Source organism: Gymnoscopelus braueri (genome assembly GCF_963280865.1).
Source record: "Gymnoscopelus braueri genome assembly, chromosome: 16".
NCBI lineage: Eukaryota > Metazoa > Chordata > Actinopteri > Myctophiformes > Myctophidae > Gymnoscopelus > Gymnoscopelus braueri.
The window spans coordinates 4,445,027-4,467,785 of record NC_137616.1 but is presented as its reverse complement, the minus strand read 5'-3'; the positions used below and the strand labels follow the sequence as shown (position 1 = coordinate 4,467,785).

Here is a 22,759-nt window from a genome sequence, read left to right as displayed (position 1 = left end):
GATGACAGACAGTTTTTCTTTTTTTCAAGCTACTAGGCAGGTGATTGGATGATCCCGCCCCTAGCAGCCGCTGATTGGTTCGTATGCGCAGCGGTTCGGGCAGCTTTACTCTGTGAGCAATCCCAGACCCTCCTTCCTGAAACCAAATGCAATGCAATGCATGAGATTTCCGGAGGGAGGGGGTGTTTACCAGGCTAGCTATGATGTCACAACCTGTGAATTTATCAGTAGCATCCCAGAACAAAACAATGCAGTTTATTTCTCTTTTTTTATGCAATAAAATAGAGCTGTTCAATTGTGTCATGACTCAGCAATATTATATGTTAACATTTCAGCTTAAACTGTCTCAAAATGCCTGTTTCATGAAATCCATATACTGCATAATAATCACAAAGTGCCTTTCTGGGGAAATCTGAACATTTTGAATGCAACCAGCAGATGGCGTAGATGTGCAAGAATCAAGAGGGTTTATTACTAATACAGATATAAGCAGTGCAATATTGTGCACTGTCTGCAACACATAATACAAATAATTTAAAAGATATAGCCTCTTTGTGTCTTTTTTTGGGTGGGGGGGGGGGGGGGCTTAGTGTGTGTATATATATATAGAATGAGTTATAACGCATAACAATAATCCAGATACATTTGTACATACTAACTACATTATCAGTATTGGTTTAAGCAGTTTCTTAAAAGTGCAACATTCTTCATGACGGTCACGGCCATGAGCTGACGTTGTTTATAGGCCTATTGGACATTTTTCAACAGCTAATTACATTGTAGATGTGTTTAAGAGTAAATATACTACAACAGAGGTTTGGTTGCTTAGGGATGTTTATACCAGTGTAGTGTCCAGTGATTGTAATTGTACACTGTAATATTTCCCAGAAATTCATGTTTATGAATTTCACATGCAAGTGCATACTAAGGTCTGCGACATACTAAAGCAACAACAACAAACCCTCTGGTACTAGGAATAAATAGCATGTCAGTAGTGTAACTATGGTATGCAGTGGTGTAACTAAGTACATGTACTCAAGTAGTGTACAAAAGTAAAATGTTAAGGTTGTTTCTGATTTTTTTTTTTTTTTACTTTTTGAGTATTTCTTTTTTTCAGTACTTTCACTTCTACTCCACTTACATCTCACAGGATATTGTACTTCTTACTCCACTACAAATATTTGAAAACTTTAGTTACTAGTTACTTTGTAGATTTTTATTATTATTACAAAACATGCAACCACTTCAGGCCCATTTAAACTACAAGCTCATAACGTTAACTTGTGAAACTGATTCTGCATAATGAGTACTTTTACTTTTGGTACTTTAACTTTAAGTATATTTTGATGCCAATACTAGTCTTGCACTTTTACTCAAGTACATTTTGATTACCAGACTTTTACTTGTAACAGAGAGTTTCTACCATAGGGTTTCTACCTTGCAGTATTGTATTCTTTTACAATACTGCTATTCTTTAAAGTAAAAGATTTGAGTACTTCCCACCACTGATGGCATGGAATTTTATTAACACGGAACCAAAACACGGACATATTTATGACATAGACCAGAATGGCCGGATGTGACGCAGTAAGTCTGCGACTGGAAAACAAAACATCTCTGGCGTGAAGCTGATACACCTCTGAAAGTAGTTATGAATGAATGAATAAAGTGTGTATAATAATAATAATAAACCATAATATTAATATTATTAGACAGGTTGAAGGAGTGAAACAACATGGCGGCCAAACGTAAATCAGACGCAACGGTCCCTGCGGAGGAGAGCGACCAGCTGCTCATCCGGCCTCTGTGAGTTCTACATGCATGCAGCTAGCCTAGCCTAGCCCATTCAACAGATAGCTTGGCTTAGTTTAGCCAGTGGTGGAAAAAGTACTCACATTTTTTACTTAAGTAAAAGTATCAATACTGCAATGTAGAAATACTCTGTTACAAGTAAAAGTCCGGAATTAAACATTTTATTGAAGGAAAAAAAGGAATCATGTTTATTATTGCTTTTACCTAGGTTTATGCATCACTCTAGCTTTATGTATATGTATATATATTCTGTGAAGCCCATTGAACTGCACTTGATGTATGAAACGTGCTATATAAATACACTGATTGATTGATAAAAGTACAAAAGTATTGGTATCAAAATATACTTAAAGTAAAAGTACTCACTATGCTGAATGTCCCATTTCACAAGTTTTCAAATGTATAAAATGTGTAAAAAATATTTTGAAAATAGCAGATCTACAAACTCACAATGGGGGGTCCCCAGCAAAATGTGTTAATACAGCTGCAGCATCACAATCATTTTAACCGCCTTATCCATTATTTTATACGTTGGATATAAAAAAATAGCAGATATACAAGCTCACAGCGCGTCACTTCATGCCTCGCTGCAAGCTTGTTCATCTGTTTTTATTTGAAAGTTATCTAAATAATAAAATGAAATCATTTTTAACATAAATCTTCTCTTCTGGGGTCCCTGGCACAAACCGTTTTCAGATGGGGGCCAAATACATATACATTTGGGTGGGGGTCCTTGACTTGATAAAGTCTGAGAACCACTGAAGTAGTTGAGTAGTGTAGCTTTTTGTATCGCCTCCTGGAGGAAAAAAAGTATTTAGATGATCAATGACTCATGTTTTAGTGTTGGCTGGGACCAAAGTCAGATATAGAGAGATTTGTTGTTTTTTGTTTATTAGAGTTCTGTGTAAGTAGAGTTGTATACATAAATGACTAGACACTCCTTTGTTGCTTAAATTGAGTGTGTGTGTGTGTGTGTGTGTGTTTCCCTGCAGAGGAGCCGGCCAGGAGGTCGGGAGGTCGTGTATCATTCTGGAGTTCAAGGGACGAAAGATTATGGTAAAATATGAAATAACCACATTTTCAATGTGTCTCTCTAAGAGGCTAGCCGTGTGTGTGTGTGTGTGTGTGTGTGTCCATAACTAATCTCGCAAACCACTACACTGATTGGCACCAAATCTTTTTATGCACACTGCCAGTTGTCCAAAGAAGTACCTCCAGCATTCCCCCCCCCCCCCCCCCAACACACTTTTATATATTTTTAAATATTTAATGTTATAATGGAATGGAAGTCAATGGTGCTCTGATAGGGCTGAAACCGTGACCAAATTTGAGTCAGTTACTGGTTGTATTGCGTTGACATACTCGTACCATACAGATTGGTTAAGATAAAACTCCTTTTATTCATTAAACTAGGTTGTTAGCTTTAAAGCAGACTAAGGATTGCACTGTGCTGTTGTGTTGTGTAGTTGGACTGCGGCATCCATCCAGGTCTGGAGGGGATGGACGCGCTGCCCTACATCGACCTGATCGATCCAGCAGAGATAGACCTGCTGCTTATAAGCCAGTAAGTTCTACTCCTCTAAGGTTTCATTTCATCTGGCTCTCTCTGTTTCTTCATCTGTCTGACTGTTCTGCATAAAGTGGTCTGGTAGCAGGAGAGGTGCCAGTTCACCTCGTGCGAACTGCCGAGTTGTTCTTGAGCAAGGCACTGAACCCCTTAAACTGCTCCTGTGCGCCACCATGTATTTTCCACAGAATTTCCTTCAGGGATGAATAATTATTCAATTATTATAATTAGTATTTACACATAGTACATCGTGTTACTTATCTTTATTCGTTATGCGCTATCCCTCTCTTTTCATCAGTTTCCATTTGGACCACTGTGGGGCGTTGCCGTGGTTTCTACAGAAGACCAGTTTTAAAGGAAGGACGTTCATGACTCACGCCACCAAGGCCATCTACCGGTGGCTGCTGTCAGACTGTGTCAAAATCAGGTGGGATACAGCTTGTACAGCTACATGTCAAGGACCCCCAGTTTAATATGCATTAGACCAAGAGTTTCCAAACTTTTCAGGCTGCGACCTCCCTCCCCCAAAATAATTATATTTGAACTGTGCACCCCCTACCCTGACAAGCACTTGAAATTGTAGGCATTTGGTTTGACTCGGTTCCACAGATAATTAAATACTGTGATAATAGCCGAACCAGATCGTCTCTTTTCACAATGTTTGCCTCTTTCTTACGTAATATTTGACAATTTGGTATTAAAGGGGTCTTAAAAGTCCTAAAATGTAACTTTAGAAATGTGAAGATAATGTGTAATATACCCTGTATACACTTATACTGTATGTTGGTTTGTTTACTGTTGAGTGAGAAAACAATGTTGCACATTACTCAGTTAGGGAACCATTGCATTAGACCATGGACCCTACATTTGATATCAGTTTTCCTCTCGCAGCTGTCCTACTGTCTGTCTCTCCTACACTGTCTCCCTCTCAGCTGTCCTACTGTCTGTCTCTTCTACACTGTCTCCCTCTCAGCTGTCCTACTGTCTGTCTCTCCTACACTGTCTCCCACTCAGCTGTCTTACTGTCTGTCTCTCCTACACTGTCTCCCACTCAGCTGTCTTACTGTCTGTCTCTCCTTCACTGTCTTACTCTCATCGTTTCTACTGTCTGTCTCTCGTACACTGTCTCCTTCTCAGCTGTACTACTGTCTGTGTCTCGTACACTGTCTCCCTCTCAGCTGTCCTACTGTCTCTCGTACACTGTCTTCCTCTCAGCTCTCCCTGCTGTCTGTCTCTCCTACACTGTCTCCATCTCAGCATTCATATTTAATTAAAATAAAAAATACAAAGGGAAGTTGACTTACAATTTTACTATTAAAAAAACTAAACATTGTAATCAACATTGAGCTTGCCCCAGGTCTTACTGTGTGTGCGCGTGTGTGTGTGTGCTTCCACAGTAACATTTCAGCAGATGACATGCTGTACACGGAGACGGACCTGGAGGAGAGCATGGACAAGATCGAGACCATCAACTTCCATGAGGTGAAGGAGGTGGCTGGCATCAAGTTCTGGTGTTACCACGCCGGTCACGTGCTGGGAGCCGCCATGTTCATGATCGAGATCGCAGGAGTCAAGGTGAACCAACCACTCAGACCCTCTGCAGTGAAACACACTGTACTTGGTCTGCTCTCGTTTCATTCTACACCAATTCTCTCCGCCAGAAATAGCCTGATCTACAAGCTCACACTGTGAGCTTGTAGATCGGCTATTTCCGGAGGATGTCCCCCCCCCCCCAGAATAAGGGGGGCTTGGGTTCAAGTAATCTCTCAAGAACAGATTCAGAGCTGCGCTACTGAATCTGTTCAGAACGTGTGAGCGTTGGCCTACAAGTGAGCGTGCCTTCAGATCAGGAAGCGGCCGCGCTTTACCCAATCAAATGTAGTGGCCGGGATTTACATCTGTGCGTTCGCTTCCCACTGAAAACAAACCCAAACTCATTTAACAATAGTGTCGTCGGAGCCGACAAAACAACGGAAAGTTAGTAACATTTTAACTTGTTCTTCCATCATAGAAACAAGTGGGCTTATAACCAAAACGATCCATGTTCTTTGGGAGAAATGGTGTTAGTGTTCCGTGGAGAAATATTGTTAGTGGGAATGAAAACATAGGCGCACCACCGGAAGCTGAGGGCAGAGACCAAACGCCGGTTTCCAGTCATCGTCGGTCTATTTAATCACTCCCCCCAGAGTCAAATGCAAAAGTGAAAAAGGCTGGGGGTGCTGTTTTTCCTTTTTATTTCACCTGGGGGATCCCAGATTGGGGTTCAAGTGGCTAATCTGTCTCTTCGCTCTCTCTCTCAGCTTTGTCTGTCCTACTCAGCTTTCCTACTGTCTATCTCTCGTACACTGTCTCCTTCTCAGCTGCCCTACTGTCTCTCTCGCACACTCTGTCTCCTTTCCTACTGTTTGTCTCTCGTACACTGTCCCCCTCTCAGCTGTCCTACTGTCTGTCTCTCGTACACTGTCTCCTGTCCTACTGTTTGTCTCTCGTACACTGTCTCCTTCTCAGCTGTCCTACTGTCTGTCTCTCGTACACTCTGTCTCCTGTCCCACTGTCTGTCTCTCGTACACTGTCTCCTTCTCAGCTGTCCTACTGTCTGTCTCTCGTACACTCTGTCTCCTGTCCCACTGTTTGTCTCTCGTACACTGTCTCCCTCTCAGCTGTCCTACTGTCTATCTCACCTACACTGTCTCCCTCTCAGCTGTCCTACTGTCTATCTCACCTACACTGTCTCCCTCTCAGCTGTCCTACTGTCTATCTCACCTACACTGTCCCCCTCTCAGCTGTCTGTCTCTCCTACACTGTCCTATTCTCAGCTGTCCTACTGTTGTGTCTCTCCGACTCCTACTAGTACCAGTGTCATACTAATGTATCATCTGTGTCTTCAGATCTTGTATACAGGAGACTTCTCTCGCCAGGAGGACAGACATTTGATGGCAGCAGAGATTCCCTCCGTTAAACCAGACATCCTCATCACTGTGAGTCTGAACCACCTAGACACCCTCTATACCTAGTAAAGGGGACACAAGTTTCTTCTGTACTTGGTGTGCTCTCTTTTTCCCTATCTACAAGCTCACAATGCCTCACGTTGTGAGCTTGTAGATCGGCTATTTTCACAATGTTTGCCCCTTTTTTATATTATTTGACAATTTGGCCAATGTCTGATCAGTTTTTATAGTATGGTTTGTTAATTACTTTTAATGCACTGGTCTAACCTGTGTGTGTGTGTGTGTGTGTGTGTGTGTGTGTGTGTGTGTGTGTGTGTGTGTGTGTGTGTGTGTGTGTGTGTGTGTGTGTGTGTGTGTGTGTGTGTGTGTGTGTGTGTGTGTGTGTGTGTGTGTGTGTGTGTGTGTGTGTGTGTGTGTGTGTGTGTGTGTGTGTGTGTGTGTGTGTTTGCAGGAGTCGACCTATGGGACCCACATCCATGAGAAGAGGGAGGAGAGAGAGGCTCGGTTCTGTAACACGGTCCATGACATCGTCAACAGAGAAGGCCGATGTCTCATCCCTGTGTTTGCCTTGGGCAGAGCCCAGGAACTACTGCTCATTCTGGGTGACGATCTTCACAATTTATGCACAACTATTACATGCCCCTCCCCCCTGGCATTTGTCAATTTAAACCACTGTTCTAGAAGGGTATTGTCAGCAAGTGCTCTGGTATTTTCACAGAGAAATAGTTTTCCGCACTCTGTTCACTAATAATTGACCTTAAAGATTTGATAATGCTTTGGAAAGAATTTGGATTAGATAAGAAGAGTTTTTGCATTTAGATTAACCCATTAAGACCAGGAAATTATCGGTGTCATTTTTTGATTTCTTAGAAAGAATTGCAGATCTACAAGCTGATAGAGAGCCGCGCTATGAGCTTGTATATCTGCTATTTCTTTTTAAATCGTGTATTTAACTCAAATCTTTGCTTCTAGGGATTCTACAAATGTCTTCTAAATCTTTTTTTTTTGACGCCCCATCTCAAAATATTTTGTTCCAGGGAACCCCAGAAGCAAAGATTTGAGTTAAAATGTATATACTGTAAATATTCAATGATTTGTTAAAAGTTTCCACTCTTTAATTATTTTTTTTGCCATAGACATCTTAAAATGACATAGATGCGTTCCTGGTCTTAATGGGTTGAGGTTTGATAAAATTGTTTCAAAACCCAACCTAGATAATAATTTTTTTTTTTTTTTTTTACCAGATGAGTACTGGCAGAACCACCCGGAGTTACACGACATCCCCATCTACTACGCCTCGGCGCTGGCCAAGAAGTGCATGGCCGTCTACCAGACCTACGTCAACGCCATGAACGAGAAGATCCGCAAGGCCATCAACATCAACAACCCCTTTGTCTTCAAACACATCAGCAACCTCAAGGTTAGTTTCTTCTCCAACCATGCAGCGTATATCAAATGACCTGACGATACCTAAACATTATAGTTCTATGTATTGTGCCAATTGTTTAGGAAATGGAGCCAGGGTTCCCTGCGGATCCTTAAAAAGTCTTAAAAAGTCTTGAATCTAATTTCTGAAATTCAAGGCCTTAAAATGTCAGACAGACAGGCGAATTGTTTTACTCCATTGTTTATTTCCTGACTTTGGCAGATACGGAAGCCCATTATGACTATCCCTAGCTGTTTGTCGATAATTTTTTCTGCATTAATGGTATTATTTTTTAACCTTTAGAGTTATTAAAAAGGTCTTTTAAAGTCATTAGATTGGTGATAATATTTTTTTTGCAGATACCCTGGGAGCAATAGTTAGGGGGGGCTCCTTCACGCTATTTCACAAATCACAGATTGGGACTGAGTTTCAGCCGTGAGATTTGTTTTTGCTTTAATGCCTGTATCCGTTTCATCTGTGTGTCATGATGTGCTGTATATTATCACAGAGCATGGACCACTTCGATGACATCGGCCCCAGCGTGGTGATGGCGTCTCCCGGCATGATGCAGAGCGGTCTGTCCAGGGAGCTGTTTGAGAGCTGGTGCACCGACAAGAGGAACGGCGTCATCATCGCCGGATACAGTGTGGAGGGAACTCTGGCCAAGGTACGCAGACTAATTAGCCTCGTCGTGTCACGCTGCAAAGTAGCAGATCCACAAGCTCGAAATGCGGGGCGACACCCAACTACACCCAAATATGGAGTCTGTTGTCTAACCTCAATGTGTCCTCATGGCATCGGGCGCAAAACAAGTCGGTCAGCTCCATATATGGGCATATACTGATGACACCAGGGATCTTCATATATGGGCATAAAAGGGACAAGGACTGACGGATACAGACATCTCCATGTATGGGCATAAAAGGGACACAGGTAGACAGACAGAAACAGATAATATATATATATATGGGCACAAAAGGAGCTTGGGCACAAAAGGGACGCAGACAGACGGGTACACTGGGTACTCTGACAAATCCCCGAACACTATGACTCAGACATATTGGTCAGATCAGCGGTGCGACGGCCACAGCGTCGCTAAACATGCATGACGACGCTTTGTTTTATGTGATGTCACGCCAGCACTCTGGTCTGTGTATATATAAGGGTGATGATGGGTTTATATTGAGTACATTGGACGGACGAGCTTCGTTAACGTATACATAAAACCACGACTTTACAGTTCGACCGAAGGGTCCAGTAACAGCAGCTGAAAGCAAAGAGACCGAGTGAACTTGAAGAAGACCCTTCGTTAGCGTCTCCCCCACTCCCGTTTAGAGTTCCGACCCTCCAGCATGTCAGGAGACCCACCTCCTCCTCACTCCGGAGCTCCCGGTGCTCCCCCACCCAACGAGAAGACCACCGGTCAGCCTCTTCCATCTGGAGCAATGGCTCCCGTGAGAAAAACGGACGTCCCACCCGAAGGTCCTCCGCCCGCCTACGAGGCCTCCTACCATCACGCCCCAGGAGGAGCCGAAGGGGACGTTTGCCCTCCATACGGAGGAGCCCTGTCCCCGCCAGAATGGGACGACACGTGTCCTCCGTGTCCTTTGTACGGACAGGAGGTGGCATTCGGCACCGAGCCGGTGCCCGTGGTGTGTCCTCACTGCATGCAGCGCGTCATCACGCGCGTCGACCACCAGCCGGGCTTCGTCAACACGCTGTGGTGTCTGCTGTGTTGCCTCGTGGGTTTCTACGCCTGTTGTCTGGTTCCCTGTTTGATCGACAACCTGAGCGACGTGACCCACAGCTGTCCTTACTGTCTGGGAAACATTCACATACACAGGCGTGGCTGTGGGTTAGATTGACGGTAGCCTCGCCGAGCCAGACTGTTGCCTCCAGTGTTGCCAGATTCTGTGAGAGAAACAAGCAACCAGGTCTAGGAAAACCAGCCCAAAAGAAGCAACTATGGGCCACATGAGCACTTCAATCAGCTATTTGAAAATAGCAGATCTACAAGCTCACAACGCGTCGCAGATCGGCTATTTTCCAATAAAAATATTATAAGCAGATCTGGCAACCCTGGTTGCCTCCCACAATTTTCAGAATGCTTCCGTCATACAGTCTGGAGCAACGGAGGCTCTGAAAATGACCAAGTGATTTTTTTAACTCATTGATTGCCCGGAGTAAATAAATCAGCCCTTGACAGCTTTTTTGAGCGTTTTTTTCTTACAGAATATTTCGCTCCTGGACGATCGACACGCAGAGTGTCGCAAAAGACGAAGCCGTGTCTCTGCTTCCATCGGGGAGAAAAAAGCGTGTCGCCACGACCCTCCGTTCTTTAGTTATTGGCTGTTGAATATCACTTGTTCTCGCCAAAAACGCAGAAAAAAACAAGAAAGCAGTGAAAATGTATTTTTCTAAATCCTTTAACATTAGATCGGACGGGGCTGGGTTTGTTGTGATCAAGTATGTCCGGGTCTGCTCTTCTCCGGAAGTCATAGGATCACTCGTAGGTTGGCGGGGAGTTTTGAGCTACTTGTGATACTTTTGAATTTGAATCCTGAAAAGTAACAGTTTTGGATATATGAGGTTTCCACCCGACAGAGACGATATAGCAATGCGATTGATTCACAGCCACTCCTCCTGATAACTAATATTGCAAGTGAGTCCCTACGTACGTACTTAACCCTCTTTGTGCTGGATAGCACATAAAGGTCTTCACCAACGTCAATGCCGTCCGTCTACGGCCTGGGTCCACCATCCTTTCTTTCCGTTCTTTTTCATTTCCTCGGGTCGGCCTCTTTCTCTTCCCTGGGGGATTGGACACGCACAGAGCCTTGTATTAGAGAGTTGCGTCTCCTCGGGGCAGAAAACGGCGCTGGTCACGTGGTTCATGTAAAACTCGGAAATTGTGAGAAACGCTCATAGATTCCAGTGCATTCCGTAGACTTAAGGTTCAGGGCTTTGTCACTATTCGCCAATAGAAGGCTTTGTAGAAGACTGGCCCGATGAAGGGAACGGAAGCAACGCAACTCTCCTTTTATGGCTCTGGACATGCACCTCATGTCCAATCCACATCCAACCTTCTGAACTTGACCACACTTGACTGGTGGGGTCCGGGTAAAGGACCTGTAAAGGTCTTCATTGGAGACCTTTTTACAGGTCATCGAAGACCTTTCGTGGGCCAAAATATCCTTTAGTGTTCTCCTAAGGCATCTAGTCTGAAACGCATCCAGCCTTGTGACAGATCGTCCTGTGTCACTTTCCACGACTCTGACCCCATACAGGAAGAACCCCAAGGACGTTGCTCTCGCAAATGATAATATAACCTTAATAATATGAAAAATGATATGTTAAAAACTTTGTTGTGGTACTTTTTTTTCTTTAAAACCTTCAGAAATGAGGTTTCATAGTGATACCAATAAATTAGAGCTTAAAGCAAGGGTCCCAAACTTTTCAGGCCGCGACCCCGCCAAAATAATCATGTGTTTGAACTGGGTACCTCCCCACCCTTGGAATTGTAAATGTATTACATTTAGTTTGTGATCTTGTAGATTGGCTATCTTCACGATGTTTGCCTCTTATGTAATATTTGACAATTTGGCCAATTTGGTATTAAAAAGGGTCTTTAAAGTCATGAAATTAACTGGAGGGTCATTTCAGACATTTAGGCTAAAAGGATAGCACTAAAACGTTCAGGGGACTTGTTTCCTTTGTGGTCCTGTGTACTGGGTGTGGCCTGCATTTCCAACTTGCATCGTTCCTAAGTAGGCCGGTACCCGTTTCTCTTCTAGTCCATTAACCCATTTAGACCTGAGGTCTAAATGGAAAGCAAACGTATGTTACCATATCAGTGGTGCTCATACCTTTTAATGTCAAGGACCCCCATGATATGTATTTGGCCGCGAACCCCCATCTCAAAATAGTTTTATAGGGATTAGGGACCCCCCAGAAGCAAAGATTTGAGTAAAAAAAATCCCTTTAAAATATATATATTCAAATATTTGCACAAAAATAGCTGATATATCTGCTATTTTTGAATAGCCAAAGTATAAAATATGGATAAGTGGTTACACAGATGCTTCCCCGCTTTGAATGGGTTAAATGTTAGCTCTGCTCTTTGCTGCAACCCGATCGCCAGAGGAAACGTTCTCTTTGAACGTTTTTGAAATTCCGTGAATAGACAACTGGATAACCCGAAATTCCGTGCATAGCCGCCTCGCATCTCCCCCATTGTGACTAAACCATTTCGGAGGCGCGCAGTCTCAAGGGAATTGTCGCCACGTAAGGGGCCACCGAGCGAGCGAGTTGCCGTCCCGAACGTTGCGACATTCCCTTGTGCCTACTCAGCGCCGTTTGAGTTATCTACCGATAGGCACAGAATCGTAAATCTTGTTGTGGGGACTGCTCTGCTTCCGGGTTTTTCCGGGTTGCGACTGGTTACGCCCACCGTAGGACTCGCCGTACATATGCACGGAATTTCTGGGTTTCTAGGCGACTATGCACGGAATGACATGCACTGGATCCGTGCAATGTATACTAATTCTCTGGCGATCAGGCTGCTTTGCTACACACACATCTTACATTGATCACACACCCACACATTACTGTGGCCCTCTTAAAGGAGCACTTCACCCATTTTCAACCTTCGTATAATTGCTCTTCACTTATGCTCCAAGTCCATTATAAGATGGCATGGCACCATTTATGTCTACTCACTCTGTGTCTCATTGGTTGTCTGTGGAAAGTTCAGAAACCTGTCGACCACTGACATCATCGATTGGGATTCCAACTAGGAACTACAGCCTTTATCATGCCGAAATAGAAGCCAATTGTTCTTTCTACTAGCGCCGGCCTAGTTAAGCTTCCATATGTTTAGTTATGTCTAGTTGGGCTTCTAAAAAGACCATTACTGCGTCAAAAGTTATCAACAAACTTGTACTATAAAAATTGTCAAACATTGGCCAAATTGTCTAATATTACCTGCACACATTTTGAAAATAGCCAATCTACATGCTCAGTTTGTAGAGATGTGCCTTATTTATACTTAATTGCGTGCTGGTGTCGTGCACCAAAAATAGACTATCTACAAGCTTACAGCGCATCGCAAAGTGACAGGTTTAAAAATGGCAAAAATAATGGCATTCATAACATTTTGATGGCATACATTAATACAAAGGTGTGTGTGTGTGTTTTAGCACATCATGACAGAACCAGAGGAGATCAGCACCATGTCAGGTCAGAAGCTTCAGTTGAAGATGTCGGTGGATTACATCTCCTTCTCTGCTCACACTGACTACCAGCAGACCAGCGAGTTCATCAGAGCCCTCAAGCCTCCTCATGTGGTAACTAACTGCTGTACCTTCACAACACTTAGAAAACACTGCACAAACCCTCACCCTCTGTCATAGGCCAAAATCTTTATTATTAGTTATTTAACTCGGCTGAGACTGGGGAAGGGAGCGCTCAATTTGCTCCACGATAGACTATTCCGTCCACCATGGCGTGCCAACTTGGAAGCTCGTTGTCATGTAAGGCCATCAACTCGATCCGCCTAGCGCAGGGGGGTTGGCAACCTTTTTGACATGAAGTTCTTTCTTGATAGTCAGTGTGCCATATCAACGTTATATGTAATTATGACATCACATCAAGATAAAATATTTCCAACAGATTTAGATTTTCCATATACTGTACATATCAACTTTTTTTTTTCTCTTCTCCTTTTGAAATATTGTCTTTCACATCAGGACATTGTAACGATCATTAGACTTGGCAATAACCACCTATCTCCCAGACTCCCTCCCCAGTCAGAGTTCAGAGTTTGAATGAATGTAGCATTATGTGCAGGATGTAATTTACATACAGATGAAGGGGACTTAATTGAATTGACTGCATTTTAAAAAAATATTTAATTTAACGGACAAAATTTCAATATTGCGTTTCTCAAAGCATGGTCCAGGGACCCTGAGGGTTCCTTGGTGGGGTGGGTTCCAAATGGACCCTTACAGGTGTACAAATGGAACTAAATAAACCTGTAATGGTCCATTTGGTTCCATTTGTACACTCTCAGAGTTATGGGGGGTCCACTGCCCTACAGATGAATATGTTGTTGATGGAGGTGTGTCTTGTGTGTTCAGATCCTGGTGCACGGGGAAGCGAACGAGATGGCCCGTCTGAAGGCCGCTCTCATCAGAGAGTATGAGGACAACGATGAGGTGCACATCGAGGTGCACAGCCCCAGGAACACGGAGGCTGTCACACTCAACTACAGAGGAGAGAAACTGGCCAAGGTGACGCTTGCTCTGTGACACAAGAACACAAGCCAGCAACAAGGACTGGGCAATAGACCGAAAATATATCAAAAAAACTATATTTAGAATAATGTTTTTTTTTTCTTCCCTTGTATATCAACAAATCGACACAAAAAATTATAATAGAATTTGTATAATCGATTCTAATTAAGCACTTAAGCCCTCTATTATGCTTCGTTGTACTATGCTGGCATGCAAAAATATCAAAAATAGCTGATCTGCTATTTTCACCAAAAAAAAAATTATAATCAGGGAATTATTGGAATCTAGGCAAAAGAAAGAAGAAATAATTGTGATATTGATTTGAAGTCATATCGTCCAGCAAGCGAAAGATGCACGCTTATTATAGGAACATGATAGACAATAGACTTATGAACCTACTCGTCCATTCAGATAGGTTAAAATGACGTTTTATTTATTAAAACATTAGAGCCCGACTGATATATCGGCCATTGTCTAACTTTTTTAACGACATCACCTGCAATTACACAACAATTTTAAACCACTTTCAACTTGGTGTCCCTATTTTTGGGGCATTTTATTGTAGGTAAATTTATTTTTTTAAGTTTTCTACAAATAACCAAAACAATCTGTGACAAAACGTACTGATTCCCATGATCCTTTGCTGCAGGTGATGGGTTCCCTGGCCGACAAGAAGACTGCTCAGGGTCAGAGAGTGTCTGGGATCCTCGTTAAACGCAACTTCAGTTACCACATCCTGACCCCCTCCGACCTCTCTAGTAAGGAGTGTGTGTGTGTGTGTGTGTGCCTGTGCTTGTATTACTATACTTCTGAGGGCCAAATGTCCCCACAAGTATAGTACAATTTGAGATTTGGCGTGGGCCCCCAACTCAAAATGTTTTGTTCCAGGGAACCCCCAAAAGCAAAGATTTGAGTTACAAATGTTCGCTTTAAAAATATATATTCAATTTGCACACATTTTCAAGATTTTTCAAAAATAGCAGATCTACAAACGGTCCTAGGTCCACACAAGATAAATGGTTGCTTTAGGGTAAAAAAAAAAGAAAGTATTGTCTGTCTGTAGGCCTGTCATGATTATTACATATTTTCCAATTATTTGATAATCATAATTATTTTTGCATAATCAGAATATTTTCCATTCATCTGTTGAATTTCTTTTCCAAACATTTTAAAAAATATTGGAAATAGCAGATCTACAAGCTTGCGACGCATGATGAACTTGTAGATCGGCTATAACCACTATTTTGTTACTTACTCTTCGCCCCCAATAAGGCTTCGATAATGTTCCTCCACCTATCACGGTCTTTTGGCAACCAGTTGTTCCTTTGCCCCACGAGAGACCTGTCTCCAGCAGCTCAGCCTCTACAGTTCAGCGCCAGGTGATCTGAGGTCGGCCTCGTTTCCTTTTCCCCAGTGGTGTCCATCTGAGGGCCACTTTGGGGATCTGCTCTGAGTGCGTGTCCAAGCCATTTTAGACGACGGTGTTTAATTCATGTGATCACGTCTCGGCAGACAGTCTTCGTGTGGAGTTCCTTTTTCGATATTTTATTGGGCCAGAATATACGGCAGATCTTCCTCAGGCAGCCATTATGGAAAGAGCCTTGGCGTACCCCCGATTGTACAGGGAAAGACTCGGAGGTGGTATTGCCCAGTATAACACTGCATTCAAAATGGTCATAAAACCTCCCTATTATTGAGACGATCTTATGAGGGATTCCATAAGACTGCAGGATCTTCCACAGGGTTTTGCGGTGGATGCTGTTGAACTTCTTCTTGAAGTCAGTTGACAAACAAGGGCACATTCCACTCTGTGCATTGCTATTAATGTAACTATTTTGTTACATTTGTTTAAAGAATAAAAAAAAATCAGATATTTGTGCCATAGTGCATTATTTACAAAGCCTTAAAGGCAAACGTATAAATGTAATTTGTATTTATTTATATGATCCAATGTTCGATGCCAGAAACACAATTAAATTGTTAATCGCAGTTAAGTGTATGATAACAATGAATCATTAAGTAACGTTTCATGATCTGTCTGTCTGTCTTATCTGTAGTCTACACAGACCTGGCCATGGGAACAGTCAAACAGACCCAGGCGGTTCCCTTCACTGGTCCCATCTCTCTACTGGTCAGCCAGCTGCAAAACCTAGCAGGTTAGTTCCTCTTTCTCCCTCCACTCAGGTGTTTACAATTTTCAATTTAGGCATGTAGCAGACACTCTTAATCCAGAGTGATTTACAGTAACAAGGTAAACACGAGGTAATACATCAAATGCATAGAAATAGTAGTCTTGGATCATAGGTAAACCAAGAACCTATCAGCAGTCTAAATAAATAGTATAATGTTTTAAAATCTGTACATTTAAACTATACACACTATAGGATGCCAGGTCTACAAATGAACCTGGCTAGTCTACATAACATGCTATCTAAATTACATTTTAGCCTTTGCGTCCACATCTCCACATTCTAGGTTTTCTGTCCTTTTTTCACAAATGAATCTTTCAAACGGAGTGAAAATATCCGATCTAGCTCTCAACACGTCACAATGCGATGCATTCTGAGCTTTTTTTCTGAACTATTTTAGCTCTTTCCGAATCATTTTTGTCTCCCTTGGTTTTATAAATATTGAACTAGTAAAAAGTATTGACAACTTGAGCTTGTGACTAAATAATAACTACATTGATTGCATTCATTGGAACACAGGTTTTCATTTTTTAATTTCCTGAAAAGTAACGGTTTTGGACATACAAGGTTTCTGACACACAGCGACAATGTGTTGGTTGTGTGTTATTCAAATGTTCACACTGTTTGTTGTGTGCTGTACAGGAGAAGCAAAAGCATAAAACATTAAAAATAATAGCAAAAAAGGCAGTGAATCAGGCAAAACAGTGAGGACATGAATAACAACAGAGATTTAAAAATCAACTAAAAGCAAGAGTGAAGAAATATCCACAGAGTCTGTCTTAGGTGTAATGGCAGAGATGCTGTTACAATACCCATAGAGTACTGAGTGACATGCTTATTGTAATCATGAAGACGTATGCCATAATTTTGTGGATGTAACCCTTTTTAATATTTGTGTGTGTGTGTACAGGGGATGTGGAGGTGTTGGAGGGAACAGAGAAGGTCACGGTGAAGGTGTTTAAAAACATCACTCTGATCCATGAAGCCGGCATGGTGCTTCTGGAGGTGAGGAAACCTCATTATATGTAAAAAAAAACGGCGGTCCTGGAAATTAAACAGGTTGGACAACCAGACTGCATAACAGAAGCTGATTGGTTGTTTCATTGTGTGTGTTCCAGTGGATGGCCAACCCTCTGAATGACATGTACGCTGATGCTGTTACCACGGTGATCCTGGAGGTCCAGTCCAACCCAAAGGCCCAGAAGTGTCAGTACACACTGTAACAACAAGCACACTGTTAACTCCTTTAATGTGGTGGTGGTGATGATGATGATGATGATTTTCTGTTCCAGTTCTGGACGCCAAGAAGGAAGATGTAGACTTGGATCTGTTTGTTCAGAGACTGGCGCTCATGCTACAGTATGTACCGGTCCCCAATTTACAAACCTTCCAGTAAACCATGTTATGACAACCAGTGAAAATAGCAGATCTACAAGCTCCATGCAATGTGACCTGTTTTTGCCTACTATGTCATAGCCAGAATAATATTAATAGGGACATTATGGATCATGTGGTTAATGGGATCTTGTTGTTTATGTAAACATGACTTTCTATGTAAATGTACAATTAGTTCAGGTTTGTGTGCGTGCATGCTGACTGATTTCAGTCATTTGGATTCCATAGAAGCCCGCATGTCTTCTATGGAAGCATGTTGTGCAGCGAAAATAGCCGATCTATAAGCTCTCAATGCGTCGTAGAAAGGCTATTTTCCGTTCTTATTTTAAGATTAGAGCATTTTAAGTGGTCAAACTAGCAATATGTTCAGAAGCATCGTCCATAAAATCTTAACGGTCTTGGATATTTCATATAGAAACAAAGGTTAAAGCCTCAATCTGTGATTTCTTCACCTGCTTGGCAGTATGTAGAACAGCAGGAACAATGTTACTAAAACATCATTTTACATATTGTGTTAATTGTTTGGAATCTGTGCTAGAGTGTTTGTGTGGGCTTCTTTCATTATGTTTCACAAATCGCACATTAGGACTTGGATTTTCAGTCGTGAGATTTTATTGTGTGTGTGTGTGTGTGTGTGTGTGTGTGTGTGTGTGTGTGTGTGTCATCCCGTCAGGGACATGTTCGGGGAGGAGTGTGTGCAATTAAAAGAAAACAAGGGCCTGAGTGTGACGGTGGATGGAACCACTGCCTACATCAACCCAGTGACCAGAGTAAGAAACACTTCACTTCCATAGAGCAGTGGTTCTCAACCTGTGGGTCGGGACGGGGTCCCCATATAGGATTTTTTTTTTTTATTATATTTTTTTGTGGGGGGGGGGGTCCAGATGACAGTAAAGTGACAATTTAAGGACTTTTAAGACCTTTTTAACACATCAAGTGCCAGAGGTTTTTTAAAACAGGGTACATCCAGTGCCACCTTTTCTTACCGTTTACGCCGATCGTTTTAGAGCTGTAGAAGCCTCCACGAGGACCCGGATGTAAACAAAGGGTGTCTGGGCGATGGTCGAGGGTCCCGTCTAACGACTGGAAAAATTATATTTCTAACGCGATCCGCCATTGCAGAGTGATCACCCGTCGAAAATGGCTTGTCTTCACCACTGTAAAAAATTATGGACCTTTTTCTCCAAATGCTATCATTGGAGCGTTACGGAAGTGACGTTTTTTGGGCCCTTGTCACATCCATCCATTCCATTTTACAGGGACCTATGATCATTCCTAAGTTGCGTTAGAGCGCCCCTTGTGAAAAAAAAACATTTTGAAAAAATGTATAACACATAGATCTACGTCTACGTGTTTGGCACTCATTGTGTTAACACATTGACTGCCAGAATTATTTCAGATTTTCAGCTGTAGCCTGCCAGAGATTTTTCATTGAAAAAAAAAAGTACTCAGGAGCCGAGATACAGAATTTTTAAGTTTTAAGTTAACAAGGAAGTGGATAGGAGTCTAAATCTTCGAACAATCATATCTCCTTGGTCTTTGGGTCAAAAAAAAAAAGGAAAATAATTAAATAGAACGCAGATCTGCGTTCTTGGCAGCCCACGTATTTATTAAAAATAGAACGCAGATCTGATTTTTGGCAGCCAATGTGTTAATACCTTAACACTACCACCGCCAGGCCCGTAGCCTACGGGCCGATAAATCCAACCGTAAAGCGCCGATCCCGTAGCCTACGGGCTGTGGTGCTTTTTCCTTTTTTTTCGAATTTTTTTTTTTCTTTCAATTTTCTATACGGAACATTTCATTGTAACACCACCGGAAACGGAATTATTCGGGATCACGTTTTGCCGATCCCGTCGGCCTCCATTCTAAAGCGCACACTAAAACGCCATTTTCTTCAATTGTAGTTTTTCTCCTCGCTGATCACTGTTTAACATAAACCGTTCTAACTACAACATGGCGGCTCCGTTTGACACGTGGTTTTCACTGGTAGACGCAGGGAGATCTCCGCGATTATACAAACAGTGCACAGCTCAATCTTAAGGATTTTAACGAGGTCTATGGCGACGTGAAAAAAACAAAAAACAACAATAAAACGTTGGCACTGGTGAGTACATTATGAGATTAACCTCTGGCGGTCAATGTGTTAACTGGTCAAACATTGGCCAAATTGTCAAATAGTATAAAAAAGAGGCAGAAATTGTGAAAATACAATCTACAAGCTCACAACGCCTCGCAACACGAGGCGCTGTGAGCTTGTAGATCGGCTATTTTCACAATATGTATCTGTGGGAACTGAGTCAAACTAAATGTAATGCCTCAACTCCTACAAGTGCATTTCAGGGTGGGAAGTCCCCAGTTCGCGGCCTGAAAAGGTTGAGAACCACGGCAATAGAGCAATACAGAGAGAGAGAGAGAGAGAGATTTATATTTTAAAAAGTGCTCAAGTACTTTAACCCATTTAGACCTGTTTAACTGATACGTCTTTATAACTTTCAATCCAATTTGAATAATAACTTTGAATCCGGGACTAGGGCTTTCACCAACTAGTCGACTAGTATAACCACTAGTCGACCTTGTTGGTACTAGTCGAATAGTTGAAAAGAAAATGCCATAGTAATGGCCCATCTTCCTGTTATTATTATCCTCCTGACTTTATTTTTTATCAAAAGGGGGTCAAAAGTATGTATATATACGTATATAAAAGCCTATTATTGGGCAATGGGGATCCTTGGAGACGGTGCTGTGCTGCTGTGCCAGAAGCGCTTCCCTTAAAACGCCATAAAAATAAGGGCAGGAGGATAATAATAATAGTAATATAGTAGTAGGATGGCATTAAAACAATGCCCCCCCTAAAAAAAAAAATAAAAAAAAAGAAACGACTAGTCGACTACCACTGGGTCAAATTAGTCGACCTGTAAAAATCTCTAGTCGTGAAAGCCCTATCCGGGACAGCATGATGCTGCATCGTTTTAGATGTTGCTATATACAGTATATAGAAACGTTATTTTCATTTCTTTATTTATTTGAATACAAATGTGATTATTTTTTTCAGGAAACTGTTTTGATTTACCATTAGATCGGCCTCAGGTCTAAAATTTGAAAGAAGCAACAGACGTCACTGTAGCTAAAAGAATAGAGATGGTAGTAATGACAATAACCAGTTATTAATGATGATGATGATGTGTTTGTAGACGGTGGAGTATGAGGAAGGCAGTGCTGATGACGAGTCTCTCAGGGAGATGGTGGAGGTGGCCATGCAGCGTCTCTTCGACGCTCTCGACCCCGTCATCTGACCAGCAGACATGACCGCTCTGGCTCCTCCCCCCCCCATCATCACCATATTGGGACCCGGAAAAGAGAGAGAGAGAGGGAGCTCTTTTTTCTACCTTTCTATTTGAGGTGGAAACCTCATTACGTCCAAAACTGTTAACTTTTCAGGATTCAAAAACGGCAAAAGTAGCAGATCGACATGTAGATCTGCTACTTTTGATGCTTCTGTGCGACTATGTAGTGTGATCAAGTAGGGCGTTAATTTACGAAAAAACACCAAAAGTTAGAATATGGAGATGGGAGGTTTCTGCCCCGACTGTGACGGCATGCTCCTTCCGAAGTCGGGAAATCTTCCGTCTGACCGTCAGAAGTTCGGAATGACGTCAATTTGTATTTATGTATCACCTCCATGTTCAAAGAAAAGTTTGGATGTCGGAAAGGAGCATGTACTGACCTTTAACCCATTAAAACCGGGAAAGCCTCTGTGTCATTTTAGATTTTAGCTATATACTGTATATAGCAACATGCGTTTTTCTGAAAACTCCTAGGATTTCGAAGGCATTTGGTTGCGGTCGGGCAGAAACCTCTTATCTCCATTTTCTAACTTTTTGTGTTTTTTCGCCCCACTTGATCACACTACTGCGTCACACAAAAGCAGTGGTAAAAAAAAAAGGTAGTAGATTGAGCTTGTAGATCTGCTACTTTAGCTGTTTTTGGACATAATGAGGTTTCCACCCGACAGAGATGATTTGTAGCAGCAGCTCTTGATGAGTTAAAGGTGTAGATTTTGGGATGTAAAGTGTAGGATGTAAGTATAATAATGACATCGTAATGCATTCATTAACATTTACACTGTCAGTGTGAACAAAATCTGACTTTTTCTACAACACATAAATGCATAAAACCATTTCCTCCCCTAATTTTGTGAATTTGTTGCCTTGGGCAAACAAAGATGGGAGAGTCTTTGTTTAAAACATGATTCCAAAGGAATCATTCTCGGTTGATATTGATATTTCACACCAGTTTGTTTTTGTACTTTTGTTTTTTTCTATAAAATAATTTTCATTGTTAAATGAAGTCCTTTACAGTGAAATAAATATTTTTGATGGTCCATTGTGTTTCCTCCAGGAGGTTTTATTATGTTGACTATATTAACTCGTTAACTAGTTATTAGAATTGTTAATGAATCTTTGTGATTCTGACTCCTGTTCATTATAGAGCTGAAGAGACCCCCTTAACTGAACCGAAGTCTGACGTAATTTACACATCCTACCTGGGTCGCGTTTTTTCCCAGCCGTTCTGAATTCCCATAGACGTGTTTAATATCGCGTCAAATAAGAACTGTGTTACAAAAATAAACAAATGACCCCGGCGGTTTTACTCTTATGGATATGAACCATCAAATGACGGTGAGAAAACGCTAGTGTTACTTCCGACGAATTAGTAAAATTTTCGCCACAAACAGACTGTTTCAAATATGAGTGACTGACTATCATAAACGATACAGAGCCACCTCCCTGGCAATATCGCAGAGACGGTATGTTTATTTTTGGACCACAATTCTTATGTGAGACGATTCTAAGTTGACCCAATGTTATTCTCCATAGCTAAATTACTTTACGAACCAGGGGATGGACGACGAGTGACGTCAGGACTTGTACTCTACTCTATAGCAAGATTACTATAAGAATATAGAAACGTCCCAAAAGAAGAAAGGGAAAAAAAATATTTTGTTTAATTTTGAAAAAGGAGAAAAACAAGTAAAACAGCTTTAAACAGTGCAATTAAATGGGAAATTGAAAGCAATAACATTTATTGGAGAGACAGGTTATTGAATGAACACTATGATTGCTACT

The 22,759-nt window shown here is 41.9% G+C and overlaps 1 protein-coding gene across 1 annotated transcript; it reads left to right on the top strand.

Annotated features, from left to right (window-relative positions):
- The first annotated feature begins 1,587 nt into the window (after window positions 1-1,587).
- On the top strand, window positions 1,588-22,014 carry LOC308103656 (cleavage and polyadenylation specificity factor subunit 3-like). The gene is made up of 18 exons (XM_080453755.1): window positions 1,588-1,806; window positions 2,805-2,868; window positions 3,279-3,376; window positions 3,678-3,806; window positions 4,777-4,954; window positions 6,268-6,357; window positions 6,779-6,929; window positions 7,572-7,747; window positions 8,262-8,420; window positions 12,952-13,098; window positions 13,891-14,043; window positions 14,696-14,804; window positions 16,104-16,202; window positions 17,146-17,240; window positions 17,354-17,441; window positions 17,528-17,594; window positions 18,304-18,400; window positions 20,825-22,014. The coding sequence occupies exons 1-18, from the start codon at window positions 1,736-1,738 to the stop codon at window positions 20,924-20,926; spliced, it is 2,073 nt and encodes a 690-aa protein (XP_080309881.1). The 5' UTR covers window positions 1,588-1,735; the 3' UTR covers window positions 20,927-22,014.
- The last annotated feature ends 745 nt before the right edge of the window (window positions 22,015-22,759 follow it).